This window comes from Trachypithecus francoisi, unplaced genomic scaffold, assembly GCF_009764315.1.
Source record: "Trachypithecus francoisi isolate TF-2019V2 unplaced genomic scaffold, Tfra_2.0 Lachesis_group15, whole genome shotgun sequence".
Taxonomy (NCBI): Eukaryota; Metazoa; Chordata; class Mammalia; order Primates; family Cercopithecidae; genus Trachypithecus; species Trachypithecus francoisi.
This window is the reverse complement of record NW_022681460.1, coordinates 112,739,429-112,751,436: the sequence shown is the minus strand read 5'-3', so window position 1 is coordinate 112,751,436 and position 12,008 is coordinate 112,739,429. Positions and strand designations below refer to the sequence as shown.

General features: G+C 58.2%; 1 protein-coding gene across 4 annotated transcripts in view; it reads right to left on the bottom strand.

Annotated features, from left to right (window-relative positions):
• Positions 1-762: 762 nt before the first annotated feature.
• Positions 763-12,008, bottom strand: part of ABCA3 (ATP binding cassette subfamily A member 3) — a 64,765-nt gene continuing 53,519 nt past the window's right edge. For 2 of the 4 annotated variants that reach the window (XM_033236107.1, XM_033236110.1), the window contains 12 exons: positions 11,601-11,874; positions 10,349-10,553; positions 9,689-9,908; positions 9,189-9,347; positions 8,096-8,268; positions 6,568-6,696; positions 6,214-6,408; positions 3,823-4,010; positions 3,150-3,320; positions 2,761-2,951; positions 2,478-2,551; positions 763-1,676 (listed from right to left, as the gene is read on the bottom strand). In XM_033236107.1, coding sequence (XP_033091998.1) covers positions 1,545-1,676; positions 2,478-2,551; positions 2,761-2,951; positions 3,150-3,320; positions 3,823-4,010; positions 6,214-6,408; positions 6,568-6,696; positions 8,096-8,268; positions 9,189-9,347; positions 9,689-9,908; positions 10,349-10,553; positions 11,601-11,874 — 2,111 coding nt within the window. In that variant the 3' untranslated portion in view covers positions 763-1,544. The remainder of the gene's footprint in view (positions 1,677-2,477; positions 2,552-2,760; positions 2,952-3,149; positions 3,321-3,822; positions 4,011-6,213; positions 6,409-6,567; positions 6,697-8,095; positions 8,269-9,188; positions 9,348-9,688; positions 9,909-10,348; positions 10,554-11,600; positions 11,875-12,008) is intronic. The other 2 variants (XM_033236108.1, XM_033236109.1) reach the window with 1 other exon arrangement.

The following is a 12,008-nucleotide window of genomic DNA, read 5'->3' as shown; positions in this document are numbered from 1 at the left end:
GGTGGGAAGATTGCACGAACCCATGTGTTTCAGGCTGCAGTGAGTTATGGTAACACCACTGCACTCCACACTGGGCAACAGAGCAAGATGCTGTCTCCAAAAACAAAACACAAAACAGTGCATAAAGAAAAATGGGCCGGGCATAGTGGCTCATGGCTGTAATCCCGGCACTTTGGGAGTCTGAAATGGGTGGATCACTTGAGGTCAGGAGTTTGAGACCAGCCTGGCCAACATGGTAAAACCCCATCTCTACTAAAAATACAAAAATTAGCTGGGTGTGGTGGTGGGTGCCTGTAGTCCCAGGTACTTGGGAGGCAGAAGCAGGAGAATCGCTTGAACCCGGGAGGCGAGGTTGCAGTGAGTCAAGATTGCGCCACTGTGCTCCAGCCTGGGAGACAAAGCAAGGCTCCATAAATAACTAAAAAGGGAGCTGATGAGTTATTTCTGGGAAATGGCAGATGCCCACAGGTGACCCTGGTGCCAGCAGCTTCTCTCCCACCAGACCTGTGTTTCCCACACAGCCCCACCTGCTCTTCTCTTGGCTGTAGGCTAAGGGCCCGTCACCGGGCGTTTAACCAGCGTTTTCCTTTGTGTTCTGGGCGTGTTCCTTCACCTCAGTGTATTATCTGCGTGTGCTCCCTTCTGGGAAAAGCGACATCCCACGTTTGTGTGATTGATATGTGAAAGAAGAGCCTCATGTATAGATTGTGGGCGAGTGATTGAGCCCCGTGACCCCTCTCGCGTGTGACCCACAGACTGTGACTGTGTCCCCTCAGCCTTTATTTTCTGGACGGTCACAACGTATTCAGTGTGTCCTTGAGACAGCCACCCAACCCTTGGGGTGGTCCCTGCGTGTCCTGGGGCGGGCAACTTCCTGAGGGGGCAGTGCTGGGAACAGACTGCTTCAAGCCTGGCCACCTTCCCTCCTGTGCCGGCTGCTTCTAGGAGATGCTGTGGGACGATGCCTGGCTTTGCGGCAGTTACCATGACCTAAGGAGCAGAGACTCCAGGAGGCCCCCAGGCTGCGCTGGACGCTAAAACCCCAGCACCTAATCACAGCAGCCTCCCTCCACCGACAGTGATTTGCATGGTCCATTCCCGGCGGCCTGGGGGCCTCGCTACAGTTCAACCTGGCTTCCTGCTTCCTCCTCAGGGGAGATGAGTGTCATGTGTAAACGCGGACAAGTCACTGGGTCCTCTCTCCAGGGAGTGCCTGGAAAAATTCAACCCCCCAGCTCAGCTGCAGCCCTTCCTGGGTCAGCTCTCCACCCAGAGACCCAGGAGCTTGCTCGCAGACTGCCCGGCCCGCTCCAGTTCTGGCAGGGTGAACTCCAGGGTGCAGACATGATGACGCGCATGCTGATCCTGGGCATGAGGGCCGGGCTGCACTCGTCCGTTCTGTGCATACTGCCTTGAATTTTTCATATCCATCATAGAAAAAAGTGATTAAAAATAAAGGATGAGATAAACTTGGAGAGAGAGGATGCAAGCTGGACCCTGCTTGCCTGTCCTATCCCTGCCTGGTGGCGAGGCAGCCACACCCCTCATCGCCCCTCCTCTGCAGTGGGCGGCTGCAGGTGGGCGAAGCTCAGGAAGACCTGTTCCAGCGAGATCTGGCTCACAGAGTAGTCGTCCACACTGTACTTTTCCTTGGCTTTCTCCAGAATACCGAAAACCTTTGGGGAGCAGAAAAGTCACTGGTAGGAGAGAACAGGGCCTAGGCTCCTCTGCGGGACCTGGGAGTCCCCTGGCAATAGGGGCTGGTGAGGCCCCCACAATCCTACCCCTGCCCAGCCCCACCCCAGAGTCCCAGAGAGGGCAGCCCTGCAAGGGCACTGTGCTCCCAGGGAGAGGACACTGGCTAAGCAGGAGCCATCGGGGACAGGGCCCAGCCTCTTCCTCACGCTGTTCCCAGCTCAGAGTACAACCTTGAGCCAGCGATGTTCCCTTTCTGAGCCAGTTGTTTTTTTTCCCCCCATAATTTATTTTTTTAGAGAGACAGTCTTGCTCTGCAGCCCAGGCTGGAGTGCAGTGGCACAGTCATAGCTCACTGCAGTCTCATACTCCCAGGCTCAAGCGATCCTCCCACCTTAGCCTCGCGAGTGGCTGGGACTACAGGCATGCACCATGATACCTGGCTAATTTTAAATTTTTTGTAGAGACGGGGTCTATGTTGCCCAGGTTGGTCTAGAACTCCCAGGCTTAAGCAATCCTCCTGCCTCGGCCTCCCAAAGTGCTGAGATTATGGTGTGAGCCACCATCCCTGGCCCTTTCCCTACTGCACACTGAATTCCTTTTACCACTGATATTTTGGATATAAAACCCCTAAACCAGCACGTATCAGCATGAGTGTTAGGGGAGAAATGGAAAGTGACTCCTCTGTGGAAAGAGTCTGCAACCACCACAGAGGGAGAGACCCCTAAAGGGACCTCCCCCAGCCCTGTGAGTGCCCAGTGGGGCCCCAGGGACTGCCTTACCTTCGCCCAGCTGAGGTCGCGGCCTGGCAGGTGGTAATGGACCATGCCTTGGTGCTCGTCTTCCAGGACGCTGCCTACACAAAGGAGAGATGGTGTTGCTGTGAGGGCCGGGCTGGAGGATCGGAGAGAGTGCTTGGGTGCTCAGCACTGGAGTCCTTGTCCCAGGGATTGGGGAGATGGGACTTGGCAGGAGCGAGGCACAGACGCTCCACACAGCAGATGGGAGAGGCCTAGGCAGGGGCCCAGGGCCCACCCAGTGGGGGCTGCCGGGGCCAGCACACACCTGGAAAGGTCAGGTCCACAAAGGCCTTGAAATCCTCCAGCGCCTCCTGCTGCCCTTCGCTCTGCACCTTGGCCCGCAGGGAGTAGCCACTGCCGAACTTGCTCTTGAGGTGCTGGGGGCTGCCCAGGCACTTGAACTGCCCCTGCACCATGATGGCCAGCCGGGTGCACAGGGCCTCACACTCCTCCATGCTGGGGAGAGGGCGGGACCTCAGACAGGGCTGGGGGTGCCAAAGGCTTGTGCAGACAGGAAAGCGTTGGTCCCCCAATCCGGCAGTTCCTGATACGTGCAGACACTGCACCAGATGCTCACGCATCTCCTGGCCACCTGGCTCCTCCACAGCCCACCCGGTGCGGAAACTTCCAGTGACCCACAGACCCAGGCTCTACCTATGGGAGGTGATGACGATGGCCTTGCCAGACTCTCGGGCTCGTGCCACGGTGTCCCAAAGCAGGCGCCGGGCCACGGGGTCCATGCCAGTGGACGGTTCATCCAGGAAGATGACAGCAGGCTCTCCGATCAGGGCGATGCCAGTGCTCAGCTTCCGCTTGTTACCACCACTAGGGGCAGGAGGTGCCGGGTGGGGGAATAAGGCTGAGAGTTAGCATTGGCTCCTGTGTCCCAGTGGAGGCCCATGTCCCAGCAGAGGCCCACACCTAGCAATTGCAGAATAGCGCTGGTGAAGAGGAAGGCGCTGTGTGTGCACCTGGAGAGCCCACCGCATAGAGCTAGAGGCTCCAGAGAAGGCTATTCCCAGGGGCCAGCACCTACACAGGAACCCATCTGCCCGCACCTAAGGGGGACCAGCCAGGGGCCCTGGCATCTCTCGCTGCTGGCTTTGTCCCTAGGTGGCAGGCACTGTCAGGGCAGTCCCTCTCCTCCCTGGAGCTACCTAGGTCACACCACCAAATCCCAGCTCCATCCTGGAGCCACAAGTGGGAGCTCTGGCTGCTGACCTGAGCAGTCCCTCCCAGCTCTATGCTATGGGGACCCTGATTCTGACTCCAGTCTGGGAAGGGCCAGGGCTCTTCTGGTTGCAGGGGCTGGGCTTGGGAAGTGCACCTGTACGTCCTGACCAGCTTGTTGGCATGTGGCTCCAGCAGCAGGCCCCGCAGAGTGTTCTCCACGCAGGCCCCGATGTGGCGCTCAGGGATGCCCCGGAGCCGAGCGTACATGACCAGCATCTCCCGGCCAGTCATGTGGTCCAGCAAGGCATCAAACTGCGGGCAGTAGCCGATCTGCTGCCGCACCTGGGGTCAGAGCATAGCCGGGGAGGGAGGTGGGTTGGAGGGAAGCCTCCTTCCTCCAGAGGATCACAGGGACTACTCTTGAGGTGCCCATCCCTGCACCTGTCTGTGGTCCCTCCCAGGGTGTGTACACGGGGGCGCTGGAGCTGTGCACAGGCCCCGGTGGCTGCCCACAGTGCAAGCTCTTGGAACAGGGACACAGGAAGGATGTGGCTGGTGTAGGAAGGCTTCCAGAGCTGCTCTCAGAGCCTGGTCCAGGACAGGCAGCCATGGGATTAGGTGGTGCAAGAATGGCCTTTACATAGAGGCAGACTCAGGGCTGGCCACCCACTCGTTCACGCCTGGGACGTCTAATGTGCTAGGACTCTTCTCCATCTAAGAAGAAAGATTTATGGGCACCACCTTTGGGGTGAGCACTGCTTGGTCAGATGGTGCAGCAGCTGTTGTCCTCTGTGCAACTGACCATGTCCAGCAGAATTAGGACGTACCTGCTGCCATCTGCTTAGCTACCTTCGGCAGCTAGTCAGGAGCAGGAGTGCCTGGGTTCTGTGGATTCTAGAGAATGGATTTCTTTTTCTTTACCTTCCTTCTTTGGGGTTCTCAAGCTTCCAAAATCTTTTTTTTTTTTTTTTTTGAGACAGAGTCTCACTCTGTCGCCCAGGATGGAGTGCGGTGGCGTGATCTTGGCTCACTGCAACCTCTGTCTCCCAGGCTCAAGTGATTCTCATGCCTCAAGCTCCCAAGTAGCTAGGATTATAGGCACCTGCCACCACACCCTGCTCATTTTTGTATTTTTCTCTGGTAGAGACAGCATTTTTTTTTTTTTTTTTTTTTGAGACGGAGTCTCGCTCTGCCGCCCAGGCTGGAGTGCTGTGGCCAGATCTCAGCTCACTGCAAGCTCCGCCTCCCGGGTTCACGCCATTCTCCTGCCTCAGCCTCCCGAGTAGCTGGGACTACAGGCACCCGCCACCTCGCCCGCTAATTTTTTTGTATTTTTTAGTAGAGACGGGGTTTCACCGTGTTAGCCAGGATGGTCTCGATCTCCTGACCTCGTGATCCACCCGTCTCAGCCTCCCAAAGTGCTGGGATTACAGGCTTGAGCCACCGCGCCCGGCCAAGACAGCATTTTGCCATGTTGGCCAGGCTGGTCTCGAACTCTAGACCTTAAGTGATCTGCCTGCCTTGGCCTCCCAAAGTTGGGATTACAGGTATGAGCCACGCTCCCAGCCCAGAATCTGTTTTTAATCAGTTTGGGAAAAATCTTAGCCGATACCTTTTTGGCTAGTACCCCCTGCCACTCTCTCTTTTCCTTCTGGAACTCAAGATTACATGTACTGGGGACTTCTCACCCTCTCCTCCATTGCTAGATCATATACGGTTTTCTCTCCCCTGCATAGATTTTCAATTGCATCATTTATTTCTGTAGACACAGTGAGTTTATAATCTTTTATAATCTGGTGTGATGATGCAGATCTAACGCCTATGTGCTTGTCCCCCCATGGGGCCTGTGTCTGTGGCTTCCAGTCATGGTACCGTCTCCTCTGTTTGCTGTGCATTGCCTGCAAGCCCTGGAACACTCTATGGGGAAGTCTGCAGCCTAGGATGAGGCTTTCCTCCCGAGAGGGCCTGCACGTACTCTGGCCCAGGGCCTCTGCTGTCCAGGCACCCCTGGCGTGAGCTCAGGAGAGGACTCCGTGGCCACTTCTCAGGCCCAGGCCCTGCCTTCCATTTCCCGTGCTCTGCTCGGCACGCTCGACTTCCCATGCAGGACCCGGGCAGAGGTACAGGAGGGCTGCCTCTGGTCCTTCTGCGGGGGAGCTGGTGGGGTTCAGCTCAACATGGGAAAACTGTAGGTGGGCCCAGGGCCTTCTGTTCCTTCTCCCATCAAGGCCCCTAAGGCACCTCACACCTGAGCTGCCTGGACACAGAATGGCCTCTGTGCAGAGGTGGCTGTCAGTGCCGAATGCACCTCTCCGGGCTCATGGATGTTGGCACCCATCTCTCTCCCCTCCCATTGCCTGCTAGTTCTGGCGAAGCTTAGCTTTAGCTCATTACCTTGTCTCGCTGTCCAGAGGCATGTGCTGGGCCCATTTCAAGCCACAGATGCAGCAGCTGTTTGCGGACAGCATCCCTCCATCCCCGCCTCCAGGGTGCCCCCTCCAGCCATGCCTGCCTCACCCCTTTGGAACCTCCTGGCTGCACCCACCTTTCCGACATCAGAGCTGATTCTGTGACCCCCAACAAAGGCATCCCCAGAAGTGAGGCTCTCCTCCCCAGTCAGCATTTTGAAAGTTGTGGTCTTCCCGGCTCCATTGAAACCCAGCAGGCCAAAGCACTCCCCTTTCTGCACCGCGAGGGAGATCCTGTCCACAGCCAGGAGGGGCACCCGCTGCTCGTACACCTGCAGGCACCCGACGGAAAACATGGAATGCAGAGGCCTGGACGCAAAGCAGAGCAGCCTGAGTCTCAGCGCCACAAGCTTCCAGGGACAGGGTTGGACCCTGGGGACAGCCAGGTAACCAGCTGGCAGGGAGGACTCCACCCCAAATTGCACGGGTACCTTGGAGAGCTCCTTGATAATCAGAGGTGTGTGGAGCAGGCAGTCTGGACTAGGGGCCAGGATGCGAGTCCTCTCATCTGCCACATCTTGGTCCTCAGGAAGCACAGGCATCCGGGTGTAGAATTCTGTCTGATTGACCAGGACAGAGATCGCGTGCATGAACCCAGCCGCAAGGTGGCTCCCGTGGAGAAGGGAGGGGCAGGGGTGGATGTGGGAGGTCTGGTGGGACTAAGGCCTTCGTCCCAATCCTAGGCCCCACAGGTGCGACTCAGACCTTTTACCAGAAGACACAGCGGTCTTATGGGGCTGAACTAGCATCCAGGAGACATAAACTATCTGAGGAAAAAGAACTGTGTGGGACTCATGGAGAAAAATCATAAATCTCAGCTGGGGAATATAAAATAAGATTTTAAAACAATTTTAATTTTTTTTTTTTTTTTTTTTTGAGACAGAGTCTCTCTTACTCTGTAGCCCAGGCTGGAGTGCAGTGGCGTGATCTTAGCTCACTGCAAACTCCGCCTCCTGGGTTCAAGTGATTCTCCTGCTTCAGTCTCCCAAGTAGCTGGGATTATAGGCGCGCACCACCACGTCCAGCTAATTTTTGTATTTTTAGTAGAGATGGAGTTTCATCGTGTTGGCCAGGCTGGTCTAGAACTCCTGACCTCTGGTGATCTGTCCACCGCAGCCTCCCAAAGTGCTGGGATTACAGGCGTGAGCCACCATGCCTGGCCTTAAAGTAAGATTTTTGTTTTCATATTTAGAGATGGGAGTCTTGCTTTGTCACCCATGCTGGAATTCAGTGGTATAATCATAGCTCACTGCAGCCCGGACCTCCCAGGCTTAAGCCTCCTGTCTCAGCCTCCCTAGTAGCTAGGATTACAGGTGTGTACCATCATGCCCGGCTAATTTTTTACACTTTTTAGAAGAGACAGGGTCTCACTATGTTGCCCAGACTGGTCTTGAACTCTTGGTTTCAGGTGATCTACCTAATTCTGCTTTCTGAAGTGCTGGGATTACAGGTGTGAGTTCACCATGCCTCACCAAAGATTTTAACACATGGAGACAGTTCCCTTTTTAGAGAAGTCTGACTATTTTAAAGAAGTGAATTCCCCCTCGGCTAAGCTGTATGTGCAGTGCAATGTCAACACATTTGCTTTTGTTTGTTTGAGGGGATGGAGACCTGAAATAATGAACGTTTTCAATAAACACGTGGAGCACCCTCAGCCCCATGACCCCTCCTCTGGCACTGGGTGTCCCTGGGCACTACCTCTGCTCAGCAGGACGACCCTGGGTCCCCAGGCTGACTCTTTGGCAGGGGCTCAGAACTCAACAGCCCTCGTGAGTGGCAAGGGCTGTGCCCCACCCTGGCTGTAACTGCTGGCTGGTGCTGAGGCCATATAGTGGGAGGCCATCTGGTGCAGGAGCTGCTTGGTGGAGAAGGAGGTGGAAGCCGCCCTGGGTTGTGCTGGGCCCAAGCAGAGGTGTGGGGAGCATCCCACCAGTGTCCTGGGCTCCCAGAGCCGCTCACCAGTGTCCGCCTCCTCCGGAAGGCACAAAGGATGCCCCTGAGTCTCTGCAGCAGGTTGTTCTCGATGAGGAAGAGCAGGATGAGGTAGGCGCACCCTGAGGCAGCCATGGAGGCCACGAACCTGCCGACCCCCGGGGCGCTCCAGGCATAGAAGTTCTCCTGGTACTGGATGTCTGTGGGGCGAGGGAGTCACTGTGCCCCGAGGCCTGGGGTGCCCTCCTCCCCTCCCAGGTTCCCGGCCCCCACTCCCCTCCCCAGGCTGCTCAAGGCGCCTGTAACAGTGTCTACTCCATGGGGAGATGTGAAGGCCAGTAGGTCACGGCTGCCTCTCGAGGCACCACGGCTCAGAGAGGGGCCAGGCACATAACAATCCAGTGCAGTCCCATGAGGGACATGGCAGGCCCAGGGCAGTGACAGCCTGCCTGAGAGGCACAGGTTCTGTGGGAACCCTGGGCTGCCTCCTGGCCAGGACGGAGACCATTACAAGCACAGAGGGGTGTGTGGGAGGCTGAGGGGGCCCCACAGGACAGGTCCAAGTTCTGTCCCCCTGGACCTGGGATTGCGATCTTGCTTAGACATAGGGTCTTTGAATATGTGATTAGTAAGGATCTTAAGGTGAGGCACTGGATCAGTGTGGGCCTTAAACCCAACAGCAAGTGTCCTTATAAGAGAAAGGCAGAAGGAGATTTGAGACAGGAGACAGGAGCCGCCATGCGAGGATGGAGGCGGTGGTGGTGAGGGGGTGCGGCCAGGAGCCCAGGATGCGTGCAGCCACCGGGAGCTGGGAGAGGCAGGAAGGGTCCTCCCCCGAGCCGTGGGGGATTCACTGCTGGTGCTAAGTGCTGGTCTGTGGTTCCTTGTTACAGATGCCCAGACACTGAGGCAGGTGGGAGAATGGGAGCTCAGGTACAGGGCCTGGGAGTGAGCAGGCGCGAGGGGACTGCTGTGGGAGGCGGGGTGAGGCAGTGCAGAGGAACGCACCAGCCCCAGGCCACTCAGACGCAGAGGAGCCCCTGCCCTAGGAGGCCCCTCTTCAGTGGCCACGTCCTGAGGACACAGGGGTGCTGCCCGGGGTCAGGGCTGAGACACTCACTATATTTCTTGCAGTAGTGGGCAGCGACCTCAGAGGAGGTGCAGTACCTCCGCGTCTCATAGTTCTCATAGAAGCTGCTGACTGCCATCCCCAGACAGTGGTTGGGCAGCACCAGGAACACGTGATCCAGGGTTTTGGAAAGTTCTTCCAGTTTTACAGCTGCATTGGGGAGGTAAGATCAGTCTGTGCTGGAGGGCACACCACACCCACCTCTAGGACAGGCCTGGTCAGGGCGGGCACAGGGCCTTGTCCGTGCTGTGCGGAGTGAAGGGGCACCTCCCAGGGACGCCCCTGCCGGCTCTGCACAGGGCAAGGACACTGCAGATGCCTGCCCACCAGTCGTGGCTAGCCGGGCAGGGCCAGCTGGGGCAGAGGGGCTGGTGAGCATGAGCTAGGCCCATTGCCTGAGTCCTGCCTCGGCTGTGGCGGATGCCTCCCTGTCTGGGCAGAGTGGCTCCATGGATGGCCATGGGGGCTGGGGGTGGTCTCCAGGCACCCACCTGGGATGCGCATGATGGTGACCATCAGGAAGGTGGCGATGCCCGACAGGATGTTGAAGATGGTCAGCCTCGTGTAGGCGGTGGCCGCCCCCGAGAAGAAGAAGTTCATCAGGTACATGAGGGGAATGATGGCCCAGCCGTAGAGCAGGAGCAGTAGCAGGGTGTCGGCCACGTGGCCGTCCTGCGTGAAGGCACGCACGTCGAAGGCCTTGAACACCACCTGCGGCGGCACAGGGAGGCGCTGCCGTGCATGCCAAGCTGAGAGCAGCTCATGGGTGGGGAAGGGGTGACAGGAGCATTTGGAGGTCCTCAGACCCCTCCTGGTCAGCTGGCCCATGCCCATCAGCCCCACAGGCCATGTCTGGCCCCCGCGGTGGCTTTCAGCCCCAAGCCCTCTCTGCCCCAGTTTCCCCTTATCCCCTTGCACTGGGAGCTGTAACCAGGGTGGCTGCTCTGGGCACTGCCCATGTATGGAGGGCAAAGGCTGAGGGTGCAGGGAGGAGGCGAGGTGGCAGCCTCCAGGGGATTCCAGCCGTGCTCCCTGAGTTGGGCTGAGCTGCTGGCCTAGGCTGCCCAGCTGGTTCTGGTTCTGCAAGGGGGTCCCAGGGCAAACCCCCTGTGGTCTGCAGGGGAACGGACCCAGCACCCTCCGGTGCTCACCAGCAGCAGCAGACTGGGGATGAGGAAGGAGATAAGGTCCCACAGCAGAGCAGAGAGCCAGAAAGTGGCCACGTGGACTCCGCTCACAAACTGCACGTGCTTGGCCTGCACGGCCCTCTCGCTGACCGCCAGGATGGAGAACGTGCTGGCCAAGAATGCCATGGCGAAGAGCAGGTTGAGGGCAATGTCGAATCCCTTCCGGCCCCTGCGGGGAACGGGAAGGTCAGGGATGGAGCACAGCATGCCCGGGTGGCAGGAAAGGTCGGGTTTTCAGTTATGACTGCCCAAGGCATGCAGGGCAGCAGCCCAACCAATAAAGGGGCTTATGGGAGAGCATGAGCACCACGGTTCCATACCAGGAACATCTGCCCCCACTGGAGAACGGCTCCTCCGGACTTCCTATGCTGATCATGTGACGATGGCAGTGTCACTCTCCTCATCACCACCACCCCCCGCCCAGCTCTCAGCCCCATGGCTGCCTGCGACCCTGCCCAGGTGTGGAGGTCCTGAACCCCGCCGCCTCCCCCTGGAGTGTGGCAAAGGGAAAGCCTCTCCCGGCCTCTGCGCATTATTCTAGGATCCTGAGTTGACAGCAAGGAGAGCAGATCGAGGGCTGCTGCTTTTCTGTTCTCGGGGCAGGGATGGAGCTAGAAGCTGGGACGCAGCCATCGCCAGGCCTAGGCCTAGCCTGGAATGTGGGTGGAGACGACACTGCCCTGAGGAGGAGTGGCTATTCTGAAATTAACAGAATTTTTGGCCTCCTCTGGGTGGTCCCCGGAGCTCTGGGGTTCTGTGGCTGGGACGGGGGTAGCCCTGCCCACACAATGGCATGGCAGGCTCCTGACGTGCGGCCATCTGAGGGGCAGGGACGGCAGTTCTTGCCAAGTCCTGCTCTGCTCACCCTCCATCACCTCAGCTCATGTGCCCAGTGGCACACTGTTTGAGAGAGCAGTGCGGAGTGAGGACAGTGGCTGGCAGGAGCCAGGTAGATTTAGGAGAAGGCAGGGCTGCCTGCCGAGCCTTCATGGGTCCCTGTCAGGACCGCAGTGCATGGGACGGCCCACAGCTGATCTGCTGTCACAGGGAGTGGAGGCTGTGGACGGTGGAGGAGGATGTCGCAGGGGTTTCCCACCAGACCCAGGGGCTTTGGGAGAGCAGACACAACGCTCTACCTATGGGCCTGTGGCAGTGCCCAGGGCAGTCAGTGCTGGGGGCCCTGGCCAGGGTGGATGGGGACGGGCAGCGCACATACTCATTGAACTGGTCCTTGGCAGCCTGCAGGGCGCTCCGGGGCTGGGGGAAGTTGGAGACCACGATAGAGGCGTGAGGCCCACACAGCAGCTTGAACAGAAGGTTGTCCACGATGGCCAGGGCAGTGGCTGGGGAGTGGTACGCCTGGTTGTTGAACAAGGCGGTAATGACTGTGCGTTCTCCCACGTCTCTGAAGGATGCTGCCACAAGGCACCGCTCATTAAAGCCGCCCCCCTCCACAGAGGCCCTGAAGATCAAGAACTCCTCCAGGTCACCTGCGGAGCAATGGCAGAGTCAGAGGACACAGGAGGAGGTGACACCTGGGTACCCGCTGCCATCTGAGCATGGCTAATCAGGGACCCAATGCAGTGGTGCCAGCATCCTCTGAGCTGCCCGCCCTGTCACTCTC